The 15,254-nt window shown below is 47.0% G+C and overlaps 1 protein-coding gene across 1 annotated transcript; it reads right to left on the bottom strand.

The window, feature by feature from the left end:
* Position 1: 1 nt before the first annotated feature.
* man2b1 (mannosidase, alpha, class 2B, member 1) lies at positions 2–11,270 on the bottom strand. Its single transcript, XM_077010895.1, has 23 exons — positions 11,111–11,270; positions 10,871–10,973; positions 10,116–10,289; positions 9,680–9,873; positions 9,080–9,212; positions 7,284–7,429; positions 6,904–7,103; positions 6,582–6,702; positions 6,189–6,267; positions 5,996–6,105; positions 5,610–5,717; positions 5,359–5,475; positions 5,049–5,231; positions 4,631–4,728; positions 4,287–4,404; positions 3,978–4,096; positions 3,790–3,891; positions 3,249–3,336; positions 3,051–3,131; positions 2,734–2,955; positions 2,381–2,530; positions 752–854; positions 2–370 (listed from the first exon to the last, which is right to left on the bottom strand). The coding sequence occupies exons 1-23, from the start codon at positions 11,231–11,233 to the stop codon at positions 273–275; spliced, it is 2,970 nt and encodes a 989-aa protein (XP_076867010.1). The 5' UTR covers positions 11,234–11,270; the 3' UTR covers positions 2–272.
* Positions 11,271–15,254: the final 3,984 nt, after the last annotated feature.

Here is a 15,254-nt window from a genome sequence, read left to right as displayed (position 1 = left end):
CTTCAGAGAACGCAAGTAGTATTTAATTAGCTGCTTGTTTTCGTAAGCCATAGTTTGATTATTAGAACATTCATTCTTACAGACAATTACAAAACAGATGATAAAATTACCACAATGAAATATTGCACAATCTTGTTCTTTGCACGTATTACTGAGTATGATGTGATTTATGAACACGCCCCCCCCCCCCCCCCCCCCCCACCCCCCGACGGACTCCTTTGGCACTGCTGCACAGTCATTGGCTGTTGCCGAGGCTCCCGAGCAGTGATTGGCTACATGTGCCGCACACGCAGCAGGAAGGTGCGGATCTCCATTGGCTGCAGAGTGATTTCCCAGGGGTCTCCCAGACGGCCCCCCTTCATGGTGCCACCTAGAAGACAAACCCCCCCAAAAAGAAATGATAAATACACTAAACATTCAAACGGCCTCTTCTGGGTTGATGGGTAAACCTCTCTAGCAAAAACAATGGAATACAGTGTGAGGACATTGTGTGATGGTATGTGTGTGTGTGTGTACCCGTGACATTGTGTGATTGTGGGTTGGGTAGGTACCCATGACTGTGTGCTGGGGTGTGTGTGTGTGTGTGTACCCATGACTGTGTGCTGGGGTGTGTGTGTGTGTGTGTGTACCCATGACTGTGTGCTGGGGTGTGTGTGTGTGTGTACCCGTGACTGTGTGCTGGGGTGTGTGTGTGTGTACCCGTGACTGTGTGCTGGGGAGTGTGTGTGTGTGTGTGTGTGTGTATATATACCCGTATTGGGGGTCCACTGCAAGCGGTTCATGTCCTCCTTCCACTGATTGGCTCCAAGGCTCATCTCAGACACGCCCACTATCTCCAGGGTGGAAAACAGCTTCTGCACAGGCAAACAAATGTATGAATGTATGCGTGTGTGTGTGTGTGTGCGCGTGTGTGTGTGTGTCTGTGTGTGTGTGCGCGTGTGCGTGTGTGTATTACCTGGTGTGTGTGTGTGTGTGTGTGTATTACCTGCAGGCCGACTGTCCACAGACTCAGTAGGTTGGGGTGTGTGTGTGTGTTTACCTGCAGGTTGACTGTAACGGGGTGTGTGTGTGTGTGTGTGTGTGTGTGTGTGTACCTGCAGGTTCACTGTAACGGTGTGTGTGTGTGTGTACCTGCAGGTTGACTGTAATGGGGTGTGTGTGTGTGTGTGTGTACCTGCAGGTTGACTGTAACGGTGTGTGTGTGTACCTGCAGGTTGACTGTAACTGGGTGTGAGTGTGTGTGTGTGTGTGAGCGTGTGTGTACCTGCAGGTTCACTGTAACGGGGTGTGTGTGTGTGTGTGTGTACCTGCAGGTTCACTGTAACGGGGTGTGAGTGTGTGTGTACCTGCAGGTTCACTGTAACGGGGTGTGAGTGTGTGTGTGTGTGTGTGTGTGTGTGTGTGTGTGTGTGTGTGTGTGTGTGAGCGTGTGTGTACCTGCAGGTTCACTGTAACGGGGTGTGAGTGTGTGTATACCTGCAGGTTGACTGTAATGGGGTGTGTGTGTGTGTGTGTGTGTGTGTGTGTGTGTATACCTGCAGGCCGACTGTCCACAGACTCAGTAGGTTGGGGTGTGTGTGTGTGTTTACCTGCAGGTTGACTGTAACGGGGTGTGTGTGTGTGTGTGTGTGTGTGTGTGTGTGTGTGTGTGTGTGTGTGTGTGTGTGTGTGTGTGTGTGTGTGTGTGTGTACCTGCAGGTTCACTGTAACGGTGTGTGTGTGTACCTGCAGGTTGACTGTAATGGGGTGTGTGTGTGTGTGTGTGTACCTGCAGGTTGACTGTAACGGTGTGTGTGTGTACCTGCAGGTTGACTGTAACTGGGTGTGAGTGTGTGTGTGTGTGAGCGTGTGTGTACCTGCAGGTTCACTGTAACGGGGTGTGTGTGTGTGTGTGTGTGTACCTGCAGGTTCACTGTAACGGGGTGTGAGTGTGTGTGTACCTGCAGGTTCACTGTAACGGGGTGTGAGTGTGTGTGTGTGTGTGTGTGTGTGTGTGTGTGTGTGTGTGTGTGTGTGTGAGCGTGTGTGTACCTGCAGGTTCACTGTAACGGGGTGTGAGTGTGTGTATACCTGCAGGTTGACTGTAATGGGGTGTGTGTGTGTGTGTGTGTGTGTGTGTGTGTGTGTGTGTGTGTGTATACCTGCAGGTTGACTGTAACGGGGTGTGAGTGTGTGTGTGAGCGTGTGTATACCTGCAGGTTCACTGTAACGGGGTGTGAGTGTGTGTATACCTGCAGGTTGACTGTAACGGGGTGTGTGTGTGTGTGTGTGTGTGTGTGTGTGTGTGTGTGTGTGTGTGTGTACCTGCAGGTTGACTGTAACGGGGTGTGTGTGTGTGTGTGTACCTGCAGGTTGACTGTAACGGGGTGTGTGTGTGTACCTGCAGGTTGACTGTAACGGGGTGTGAGTACGTCTGGCTCTCTGCACTCTGGTACTGGTGCTCCAGTCGGAGAAGAACTGACTCACTGTCCCACTGTGACACTGTCAGCAGGTGGACAGCAGGGGGCAGCGCTGCCTGCAGTCCTGAAAACTGAGTCAACCACAGAAATTGGGGCTCATTTGATGAACCAATCACATCACATTTCAAAGCTCCACCCCCAACATCTGCATGACTAATAAAAGCGTGACAGGTCTATACTGCATGTGAATAACGCTAAGAGGTGTAGTTTAGTAAGAGCTTCTTTAAAGACTACAGTTCCCTCCACCCTGCCACCGTCTCGCTGCTCCACCCACCTCCAGCTTGGTGTTGTGAGGTAGCGCCCCCTCTTGGAAGGACAGCATAGGCTGGAGCACCAGGCCCTGAGCGAGGGGTCTGTGGGTGTCCGCGGCCGTCTCGGGAGGCGTGAGGGTCAACAACAGACGTCCACGCACCATCAGGCCGTCTGCGAATTCGCCGGGTTCGGAGAGGGGCTCCCCCACGCCACGCACATCGTCACGCAGGAGACGTCTGTGTAGCTGGGGGGGTTAATAAACACTAAAGGACCTTCTGCACCCTGATTCTGGGAGTTAGAAGCAACTGCGTGCTTAGTGTGTGTGTGTGTGTGTGTTACCATGATCTCCAGCGAACCATCAAAGATGCTGCTGACACCTTGTGACCTTTCCGTCACCACCGTCATCTGACTCTTCTCATCCTATTACACACACACACACACACAGTGTTGGACAAAATGGGTGAACAGAGGAACAGAATCACTCTCTTTAAGATAGATGATCTGGAAGGCTGCTTTGATTGGTCAAGTGCCACACACCTTTATGAACGCACGAGAGTTGATTGGATAATAGTTCCCTGCAACTGGCTCAGATTGTTTCAAGTTCCAGGTGGGCCGGTAGTCTTTCCTGATTGGACAAAATAAACAGGGCTGTAAAAACAATGTGACACATTCATAAAATACATCACCAAATTTAGTGTCACGGCAGCAGCAAATAGCACCATTGTAATACGCTTCCTCGTTCATAAATATGAACAGTCTACGCATGTATAGTGCTGCCGTATTTTCATAACACTGTTCAGCAAAAAAAAAAAAAAAGCCACCTGAACCTGTCGTGTGGTAACTGGCCTGTTCTCATGTCTGATTAGTCATCCATCACTTATGTGGGTCATTATATACATGACCTCAATTACATGTCAGATCTGATTGGCTTTCGGCTAGGGCATAGGTGAATTCAACCTGACCAGGAATGAAAGGTTTTATGAATCTGGGCCAATGTTGATCTCAGTTGAGTGGGCAGAGAAGACTGCACAAATGTCTGCTTCTCTTCATCCCTCTCTCCCTCCATCCATCTCCTCACCGTCTCTGCAGAACCTCTCTGCCGTTAGAGTCAGTGTAGAAGAGTCCAGATGAGCCGATGTTGCTGTCCAATCGAGTGATGACTTCTTTTCCCAAACCGTCACTGTGGGGAAAATATATATGTAAGTGACGGTTCAAACAATATACACACACACACGTGTGTGTGTGTATGTGTGTGTGTACACTCACGCTACAGGTATAGGTCCGACGGTCCACTCCAATTCCAGTTCTCTGCTGCCCTTGTACAGACGCACCACCTGAGAGACCCATGGACTGAACTCCTGCCTTACCTCCTGCACCACAGAGGTCTGACACACACACACACACACACACACACACACACACACACTTACTTTGTGGACACACTGTATACGCATACTGTACATCTGAGCTTTTAAGCACTAAATCAGTGTTTCTGCACATTATCTGCAAGGTAGATATATCTGGGGTCCAGGGATACACGGTGTATGTAGGTACACATGCGTGAGTGTACGGTACCTGCACACAGGAGACGTCTGGCTTCTCGCTGATGGTGATGGGAGTGGAGGAGTTTGGTCTAAAGATGTACGCCCCTGACGGCTGAGTGCTCTCAACGTTCCCATCGCTGGCGTTGTACCTGCAACACAAACGGCGCTGCTCATAGCCGCAAATACCAAACGACTAAACAAAACGAGAAAACAACCAAAATGGAAACATGTTGGACACTTGACTGACCAGTGAAATGGGTGAAACACTGTGTGTGTGTGTGTTGTGTGTGTGTGTTGTGTGTGTGTGTGTGTGTGTTGTGTGTGTGTGTGTGTGTGTGTGTGGTGTGTGTGGTGTGTGTATGTGTGTGTGTGCACCAGTAAAAGTTCTGTTTGAGCTGGATGCTCTGCTTCGTTTCCAAGTTGGTAAGTCCACTTAGAAGGCCCGTGTTGGGGTCGAAGGTCACCATCAGGTACTAAAAGAGAGAGCAGACACACCCTCGAGCCGGACATCTTCAGCCAACATGTCCATATTTAGTCAAAGCTCCCGAATTGCAAGCAGTGTTTCTTCTAGACGTCAGACATCCTGGTCCCACACGTTCATTTGGGTGATACATAAGCCACGCCCACCGAGTGCTTTGATAACTCACAGAAACGAACGCGGCCTGAGAGGCGTGTCATTTTCGGTTATATCTCCGCAGCCCCACACGGATATTGCCACCTACATTTTAGATTATGTTGTGTTTTATAATCTGGGATTATTTCTCAGCACGGCAAGAGGCCCTTTGGATCTAACCTCATTCTGCATGGAGACGGGGGCTTTGGGTGTGGGCTCGAGCTGGGTGGAGTCAGCCTTCAGCAGGGTGATGGAGTAGGTGGAGAAGCCCATGGGTGGGGCCTGCACCATGAACACCAGCTCGTACATGGAGTAGCCTCTGTCTCTGCGTAAGTCTTGGGTGGCCTTGGACACAGGTATCACCTGGGGGACAGAGGACAGGGGACAGAGAGGGAGAGAGAGACAGACATATTGGAAAGAGTGAGGTAGTTTTCATTCAATTACTGCTTGTAAATGATATGGGTGTGTTAAAACACACACATGCACCAACCTGACTATCCACTGTTTGCCCATTCGGGTCTATAACGTTGTATAAAGTCCCGTTGACAGGCAGGTGAACAGACCAGGTAATGGGACGGGCTAAGGGATTATAGACATTCATGGAGAACTACGGAAAGAGATGCACAGACAGAAAGAGAAGAAAGATTATTAACTGCATTTAATTAAACCAGTCAGCATTTTTAGCGTATAGAGTGCGTGTGCGTGTGTGTGTGTGTGTGTGTGTGTGTGTGTGTGTGTTACCTTCTCGCTGCTCTCACTGAGTGGACACACGGTGATGTTGAGATTTTCACAGAAAGTCCGTGGAACATCTGAACCACTGAGGACAGCCAGAGAGTTACTCACCAGCACCTGAGGAGAAAGAGAAACACACAGGGGTGAGAACCTCAGATAACTGTGTGTAGTGGCAGCAGTGGTCCGTGTGTGTGTGTGTGTGTGTGTGTCTGTGTGTGTGTGTAGTGGCAGCGGTGGTTCCTCTGTGTGTGTGTGTGTGTGTGTGTGTGTGTGTGTGTGTGTGTAGTGGCAGCAGTGGTCTGTGTGTGTGTTTGTTTGTGGTGTGTGTGTGTGTATATATATATATATATATATGTGTGTGTGTGTAGTGGTTCCTGTAACCCTAGCTACAGTACCTGGCAGTGGGCCCATCCTATCGCCAGCCTCTTGGCGTAGTCATTGGCAACGTGCTGCCTCTCAGTGCCAGAAACCGCATCGTGATGCTGCGCAACCGCCATGGCTCTCTCTGATTGGTGGAATGGCATGTCAGTCACAGTGCAGCCAACAGGGAGGCTAGATTAGTGGTGGGAGGGGTGAATGTAAATGTACTCATGGTATCACTGTCTCCTTCCCCATGAGGGCCATTCCTGGACTTGGGCCCCCCCAGAACCTCCAGTTGGTTACACGTCTGAGAAGAAAAACAGAAACCAACTCAGTGGAGCAGCATCGTCATACAGAACTGATCTGGAAACAGTAACTGGAAAATCAGTTTGTGTACGATAAAGCTAAAGGTCAACTGGAAAACAAAAAAGGTAGTGTTGTGGTGTGGGTGTGTGTGTACCGAGTCAGGTGGTGAGGGTGTGTGTATCGTGTTGGGTGGTGTGTAGTGTCATGAGTGATGTGGGAGTGTGTGTGTGGTGTTAGGTGGTGTGGGAGTGTGTGTACAGTGTGTTAGGAGGTGTGGGAGTGTGTGTACAGTGTGTTAGGAGGTGTGTGCGGTACCTGCAGTAAGCTATTACTCAGCCTCTCATAGCGCTTCAGTGCAGGGCGGCTGGTGAAGTAGCCTGACCAGAAATTATGAGCATCATCAGCATAGGGGAAAAAGTCATCTGTCTTTAGAGGCCTGAGAGAGAGAGAGAGAGAGAGAGAGAGAGAGAGAGAGAGAGAAAGAGAGAGAGAGAGAGAGATAGATAGAGAGAGAGAGAGAGAGAGAGAGAGAGAGAGAGAGAATAAAAAATGTTTTGAAAAATGCTGTTTTCTGGACAGCAATATGCTCCATGAGCTCGGAGCCACTTTAGCCACTGCAGGACAGACAGAAGCTCACCAGGTGAGGTTGGCCAGGTGTAGTTCCTGCAGGTAACAGGAGGGGGTGGAATAGAGCACATTGACTTGGCTACCCTTGGCCTGCTGGGCGTTCACATAGCGGATGAGTTTGTCCATGTTTTTATACCAGAGATTAGCGTTCTCGTACTGGAAATCAGAGCCCATGGTCATGATGATGTGGTTGGTCTTATATGACTGAGCCTGGGGTCATAAAACCACATAGGACAGAGTTTTACTGACCATGGGTCATTATAGGAGCAGTGTGTGTGTGTGTGTGTGTGTGAGAGAGAGAGAGAGAGAGAGAGAGAGAGAGAGAGATAGAGAGAGGGAGAGAGAGAGAGAGAGAGAGAGAGAGAGGGGAGCATGCAGAATCATGCCAACCTGTGTGCGTGCAATTTTGAGAAAGTTGGCAACTAGCGTATCCACGTTGTAGTCCTCGAGGTCAGGGTCGTCCTGGACTGGAGCGTCAGAGCAGGACTGGTCCCAGCAGAACCCCGTGGGGGGGTTATAGCCATTTGGGAGCACGCCTGCACACCACAGAACCACCAAATGATGGCAGTAATGTGAATACTCAAAAATACTCAGAAATGAGTATGAAAGAAATGAAATGAAATGAAATGAAAAGGTGAATATGAATCTCATTAAGATTGTAGAACACACAGAGACAACCATGTAACACATTACTAGTTCAAAACACCCCTGTGGAATATTATAAACAGTATAAACAGCTGCACTTGGCTTTGAAAGGTGCAGATTAAATCATGCATGTCCTATGCAACGTTGTGTTTGATATAGATGTATGTGAGTACAAATGTATATACTCACTGGCCACTTTATTAGTTCCACCTGTCCAACTTCTCATTAACGCAAATGTTGAATCAGCCAATCACATGGCAGCAACTCAATACATTTAGGCATGTAGACATGGCCAAGACGATCTGCTGCAGTTCAAACTGAGCATCAGAATGGGGAAGAAAGGTGATTTAAGTGACACTGAACGTGGCATGGTTGTTGGTGCCAGACAGGCTGGTTTGATTATTCCAGAAACTGCTGATCAACTGGGATTTTCATGCACAACCATCTCTATGGTTTACAGTGAATGGTCAGAAAAAGAGAAAATATCCAGTGAGCAGCAGTTCTGTGGGTCAAATGCCTTGTTGATGCCAGAGGTCAGAGGAGAATGGCCAGACTGGTTCAAGCTGAACGGCAACAGTAACTCAAATAACCAAATAATCAAACCAAATAACTTGGTCGTTACAACCAAGATACGCAGAAGAGCGGATGGGCTACAGCAGCAGAAGACCACACCAGGTGCCACTCCTGTCAGCTAAGAACAGGAAACTGAGGCTACAATTCACACCAAAATTAGAGAATAGAAGATTGGAAAAACGTTGCCTGGTCTGATGAGTCTCAATTTCTGCTGCAGCATTCGGATGGTAGGGTCAGAATTTGGCATCAACAGCATGAAAGCATGGATCAGTCATGGCTTGTATCAACGGTTCAGGCTGGTGGTGGTGGTGGTGGTGGTGCAATGGTGTGGGGGATATTTTCTTGGTACACTTTGGGCCCATTAGTACCAATTGAGCATCGTGTCAACACCACAGTCTACCTGAGTATTGTTGCTGACCATGTCCATCCCTTTATGACCACAGTGTATCCATCTTCTGATGGCTACTTCCAGCAGGATAATGCCCCATGTCTTAAAGTGAGAATCATCTCAGACTGGTTTCTTGAACACAATAATGAGTTCAATAAACTCTCAGTCCAATAGAGCACCTTTGGGATGTGGTGGAACTGGAGATTCACATCATGGATGTGCAGCTGACAAATCTGCAGCAACTGTGTGATGTTATCATGTCAATATGGACCAGACTCTCTGAGGAATGTTTCCAGTACCTTGTTGAATCTAATCCATGAAGGATTAAGGCAGTTCTGAAGGCAAAAGGGGGAACTAACAAGGTGTACCTAATAAAGTGGCCAGTGAGTGTAAATTCAGGCATATGTATATATGAATATACCTGTATGCATGTATATTAGAAATGTTGACCAGAGCACTGGCTGGCTGACTGATCAAATTCAAAGCAGCATTTATTTGCATAGCTAAATATCAAAGGTCAGTCTGTCTGTCTGTCTGTCTGTCTGTGTGTGTGTGTGTGTGTGTGTGTGTACGTACGTACCAGTGAAGAGGTCAGCTGTAGGGGGCTTAAGGCTCTCACTGGCTCTCCAAACCATCTCCATCTCTTTTGCCTTCATCCTCTGTGCCTTGTCCTGGTAGTCCAACCGGCCGAAGAAGAACCCATCAAAGCCCATCTAAAAACACACCAAACACCCTCCATCAACACTCCAAACGCCATCTAAAAACACACCAAACACCCTCCATCAACACTCCAAACGCAATCTAAAAACACAACACCCTCCATCAACACTCCAAATGCCAGCTAAAAACACAACACCCTCCATCAACACTCCAAACGCCATCTAAAAACACACCACACACCCTCCATCAACACTCCAAACGCCATCTAAAAACACACCAAACACCCTCCATCAACACTCCAAACACCATCTAAAAACACCTTGCCAACTGCACCCACACACAGAAGCAGTACATGAATTCAGAACCGGCACCTAGATTCATCTAAGAGTCAGTGTGACGGTTGTGCAGGGGCCACGTTTATATCGCGTATTGTAATTTGTAGACTCTCCCCATCATCCTTAGATACAAGCTGCTTTCCTGCGTTGTCGTGGAGATTAGGTCCCTGCCCTCCCTGGTTCACCTGGGCAAATAAGGAGGCGTGTTCGCGGGCGTGTCCAAACGGGTCGATGTGCCAGGCCACGCGTGGCCGGCCGCACTCGCCGAAGGTGTCGTTGAGGAACCGCAGGCCCAATGTCATCTGATCGATCACGGCGCTGTAGTGGGTGGTGGCTTCATCACTCATACACCAGCCACCGTTGATGAACTCCAGACGACCTGCGATGGGAGGAGGGATACGACGGGGAAGAACAAACAAACAAACGTTAAGGATAAGGAACGCTTGAGAGAAAAATCAATCTGAACTTCTTGTTGAGTAAGCAAATAAATGTGTGAAGACGTAAGGAGGTGTTCACAGCAGTCACTGCAGTGTGTTTGATGAAACCTCACCTTCCAACACCTATGCCCCCCCCCCCCCCCCACCCCCTACACCGCCCTGGGACGCCGTGTCTGGTGCTCACCCTCCTCCACCAGTTGGGTGACGATGCGACGCGTCTTCTGGTTCTGCTGTTTCCACCAACGGTAGAAGAACGCCGTCTCCACGTAGATGAACCTGCGTGCTGGATCCTTCTGCAACTCCCCCACCACCGAGTCCAGGATGTACTGCACGCCCGCATGCTGGATGTCATTACGGCCTGCAACAGTATTGTACACACCAAGCTCACTCAATTCAAGGGTCTCAGTCAGTCAGTCCACAAGCACTGAACCTGGGGCTGAAATATGAACGTGTTATACTGTACTTTATACTAGCATGTCTGCATTAGAGCAGCGCTTTTTATTGAGCAGTTTACTGTTTCGTGCACAACGAAAGCTGTCACACTGCCAAGAAATTGTGTTAACTAAGTGGTGTAACAGGTTATCCATGAATTTCACCAGTAAATAAATCATATGCTAGACAGTGTGGTAGCACTTATTACCTTTATAAACCATGCCATACACATTGTAAACAAACTTTTGTCTCATATACTAAAGTACATTTCCCTTAAATTACTGGAATGTGTAAATTACCTTTTTGAAAATGTTAACTTGCAACGTTTTATTACAGGTTATTATCGTAATATCTTGAAACCTTTTAGGTTCATTTGAAAGGTCTGTGTATTCATAGTGACTAACAACAAAAACAACAATATTGACGAGGCTGAAGTCTGAGCTGTGCTCTCTCTCTCTGGGCTCGGTACCCCGACACTGGACCCGTGTGGACGGGTCGATGACAGACCTCCATAGTAGTACTGGTCCACGGTCTTGAGCCAGCCGACGTCGTCGTGTGTGTGCGGGACCAGATGAACGTTCAACATCTGCGGCTGCGTCGCCGGACATGACTGCACGAACAACCCGAAATAACGAGTTAAAATATGAATACGGCAGCTTATAATGGAGGAAATGAAACTGAAATACTATCATTTCAGTGTTTGAAGAGTCCGTGGTTCGTCAGTTTCTTTCTTTCCTTCTCACTCACCTGATAGCCGCAGCCCGAGGAGCGAGGTATGGGTGAAGAGTGGACATGGAGCTGCAGGAGGAAGAGACCAGCACACACTCGGAGCAGCGCCATGTTAGGAACACACACACACACACACATCATATGACTACCTGCTTATGTAGTCAGGACGGGCGGGGAATTCATTGTACTATTTAAACTGCGGCATTTCCCTGTTGGTTAAAGCTGCAGCGAACCCGAGCAAACCTCTAACAGTTAGGCTGTTTCTCAGAACTACGAAAATATTTTATCTTACACACACTGGTGTGTGTTCAGGGGTGAAGAAGGCACACCAGGAGGTAGCTTCCCTACCTGTGCAAAAACACATTTACACAGCCCACCTCAAAGTGGTCAAAGTGTAGCTATGTGCTTTAAGTATGTTTGTACAGTATATTATGTTACAACACTGTTGTTTGTCTTTAACATCAGTTATTTATGTACAGTACTGTTTAACGAGCCAGCAGCTAATGTATGGTGCAGGGAAATACTGTAAGCTTTACATGCAACTGCATAATGTTAAAAGGTTCAACTTGTATAGAAACTGTTCCAAAAGAATATGATCCTCTTTCATTGCAGTGAGAGATTTTTGTAATTGCGTTATAACGTGATTGCGTGGACAGGTGGCCTGATGTCTATTTTATGATGGTGTGTGGTATCTGGGGACAAAGTTTGATTTATACGGTCGATATATTGGATCCAAACTGCAGAGAATCTAAAAGGGGCTTTTATTGGACTTCAGTAATGCAGTGCATTTAAGGATCACTGATGCCTGAAGTTTTAAAGATGTTTAGAAATAGGTTTCTGTCATAGAACTGTATGCATGTTTTTTTTTTTTTTTTATGAATGTGTGTATTTTGGAAATTTCATTTACAGTATTGAGAAAACGGTGCAGCATTTGCAGACAGACAGTAATAACAAAATGAGTTTATTTGCAGTGGAGTAATTCTGATGCACTGCAGTAATTTAGCTACAATAAAATCACATGATAGACTGGTAGTTTGAACCCATATAAACATGTGGCACATTGTGAAGGCTGTCTGTCTGGTTATGTTAATCATGTGGTGATGAGCTTTGCTGACTTGGTATTGGATATTCTATAACTTCCCCTTTGTACTTGTGCCCTGACTGTTTTGGTCCTCTGGTTTTTGGACTTTCCATGTTGTATGCTGACTTGTCTTTGTATTTTCAACTGTGTCGCAGCAAACAAAGGACAGTCTTGTTGCTCTATTGTGTTGCCAGAGCTGGATAATGACAACTGTTTAACTGCATGCATATAGATGAAAGTCATTTCAATTTCAATCTGACCTTTCCTGTTGCATGGTGTCAAATCAGATTTGTAACTGATCTAGGGGCCCCATACGAAGGTGACCCAATTCAGATTTGACAAGATGAGATTTCTGTGTTCACACAGCCCTGAAAAAAAAATCAGATCTGTGTCTGGGACCCTTATTCCTATCTTGACGTGGGTTGGGTTGTAACAATGGAACTCTTTGTATTTAGCATCTACACAGTACACAGTACACCTAACTGCTGTGTGCACTTAAATCGATGTTGTAACTCCAATCATGATGAAGTGCTTTGAGAGGTTGATTAAGAAGCTACCCACCAGACGACCCACCACCTTTGACCCCTTCCAGTTTTGCTACCGGCTAAACCGCTCCACGGAGGACTCCATCTCCTCTGCTCTTCACCTGAACCTCGCACATCTGGAGGAGAAGAATACGCATGTGCGGATGCTGTTCCTAGACTTCGGTTCGGAGTTTAACACCATAATTCCACAACATCTGGTGAACAAACAGGAACCCCTGGGATTCAGCACTCCCCTGAGGAACTGGCTGCTAGACTTCCTCACTGAACGACCACAGTCAGTAAAGGTTGGTCAGAACATCTCCAGTGTCTTCACCCTCAGCACAGGATCCCCTCAAGGATGCGTACTGAGCCCCCTACTGTTCACCTTGTTGACGCGCGACTGTGTTCCCAGTTCTAACACTAATCACATTGTGAAGTTCGCGGACGACACTACAGTGGTGGGCCTCATCAAGGATGATGACGACCTGGCCTACAGAGAGGAAGTCAAGCGGTTAGTGGGTTGGTGCAGGGCCAACAATTTGATCCTGAACGTGGACAAAACCAAGGAGATCATCATCGACTTCAGGAAGAACCAGCCCAGCCACGCTCCACTTTGACTCCAAGGCTGTGGAAGTGGTCAGTCTCTAGTTAAGAGGGCACAGCAGCGTCTGCACTTCCTGCGCAGACTGAGGACGGCCCACCCGCCCCCACCAGCCTTATCACATTCTACAGAAGCACCATGGAGAGCATTCTGACCAGCTGCATCTCTGTGTGGTGTGACGTGGTGAGGACATGGAGAAGATCATCGGGTCTTCTCTTCCACCCATCCAGGACCTCGCACCAGTGCGCTGCATATCACGAGCACTCAACATCATCGGTGACCGCTCACATCTTCACTGTGGACTGTTCTCGCTGCTGGTAAAAGATTCAGGAATATTCGGTGCCGGACCACCAGGTTCTACAACAGCTTTTTCCCATCAAGACATTAGACTGTTGAACTCAACACATTCTTTACATTTTAAACCTGAGTTGCTGGAAAATCTGTCAATATATTTTTAGATCTAAATTATACTATCATAATAGCATACTAGCATACTCTGTTGCACCATTAGGTCCGAACTGCAAATAAACTAAAAGGAATTTTTGTTCGACTTCTGAAATGCAGAAAAGTCCAACAAAGGACGAGGAAGAGGCGTCATGGCTGACCCCTCACACGCTTGTGCCAGTGGAGACCAAAAGTGAGAGCCCTTAAAGTCAAAGTCAAATTTATTCATGTAGCACTTTTTACAACATGTTATCACAAAGTATCTTTACAATCGCATGGGTCCAGATCCCTAATGATCAAGTCAAGGGTGACGGCAGAAAGCACCAATCACAGTGGAGATCAAGAGTCCTTAAGTCACATATGTCAAAGTCAAGGCCCGCGGGCCAGATCCGGCCCGTGAATTGATTATCTATGGCCCCCTGGATGATATTTAATTACTATTAGAACCGGCCCGCAGGCCACAGCCGCCCGCTGGTGTTTTGCACGCATAAACACTACATTCCCCACAATGCAACGGTAGCCCGCGAAGTCACTGCAGCGCGCACAAGCGGCGAGGGTCAGCGCGGCGAAAATAACGTAATCGCAGTGGCTCAGCTTGTGCGCGAGCGTCTCGCGCGCTGTCGATTCGCGAGGTCGTGCATCTCTCGAATTTTGTACTTTGCGCGCGCCGCGCCTCAGTGCAATGAATAGAGTCATGTTTGCAGGGTTCATACACCTTTATAAGGTGGAATTAATGCACTTGTACGTCACTTTCAAGGTCCATTTCAATATTTCCCAGCACGTTAAACTTAAGTTAAATATTTATACATATACTCAAAATGATTTGAAATAATTCGCTTTTTATTCACATTATTTAATGGTTGTTTATTTTCAAAACTCCCAATATTAACGTCTTCACGTCTTCCTCTGTTCAGTCAGATAGCTATTTGTTGTGAAACGAAGTAGTTACAATTTCAAGCATTTTCAAGTACTTTAGCTTAAATTCCAGCACTTTTCAAACCTTTATTACTTTATTCATGTTTGCTTGTTGAAAAATATTTTCACTTGAAATTACTGACAGATCCATAAGAAAATATTGCTTTATTCATTTAAGCATTAAATAATATACACTGTGTTAGGTCTTGGTTCAATAGGCTATGTGCAATCATTTTAATATGTTTTAATAAACATTGAACCAGTTCGGCCCTCGGCTTGTAGCAAATTAGTTTTTTTGGCCCTCGGTGTATTTGACTTTGACATCCCTGCCTTAAGTCCTTAAGACCAAGAGACCAAGTGTCCTTGACCAACCACCACCTCCACAGTTTCTGCGTCCTAAACACAGACCTCATGTCCCTCTGACTTAAACGGCTCAAATTCTATCACTCCATGAAGTAGGCCTATACTGTTATGTACACAGCCACTACATATACCATAACTTTATCCTTATCCCTTATCCTCCTTTTGAAGTCAGTGCACACAAACACTTTAAATTATTGCGATATGTACATTCTATAATTTTTTTAAATTAATTTT

Source organism: Brachyhypopomus gauderio, chromosome 1 (assembly GCF_052324685.1).
Source record: "Brachyhypopomus gauderio isolate BG-103 chromosome 1, BGAUD_0.2, whole genome shotgun sequence".
Lineage (NCBI taxonomy): Eukaryota > Metazoa > Chordata > Actinopteri > Gymnotiformes > Hypopomidae > Brachyhypopomus > Brachyhypopomus gauderio.
This window is presented reverse-complemented; position numbering and strand designations above follow the sequence as displayed.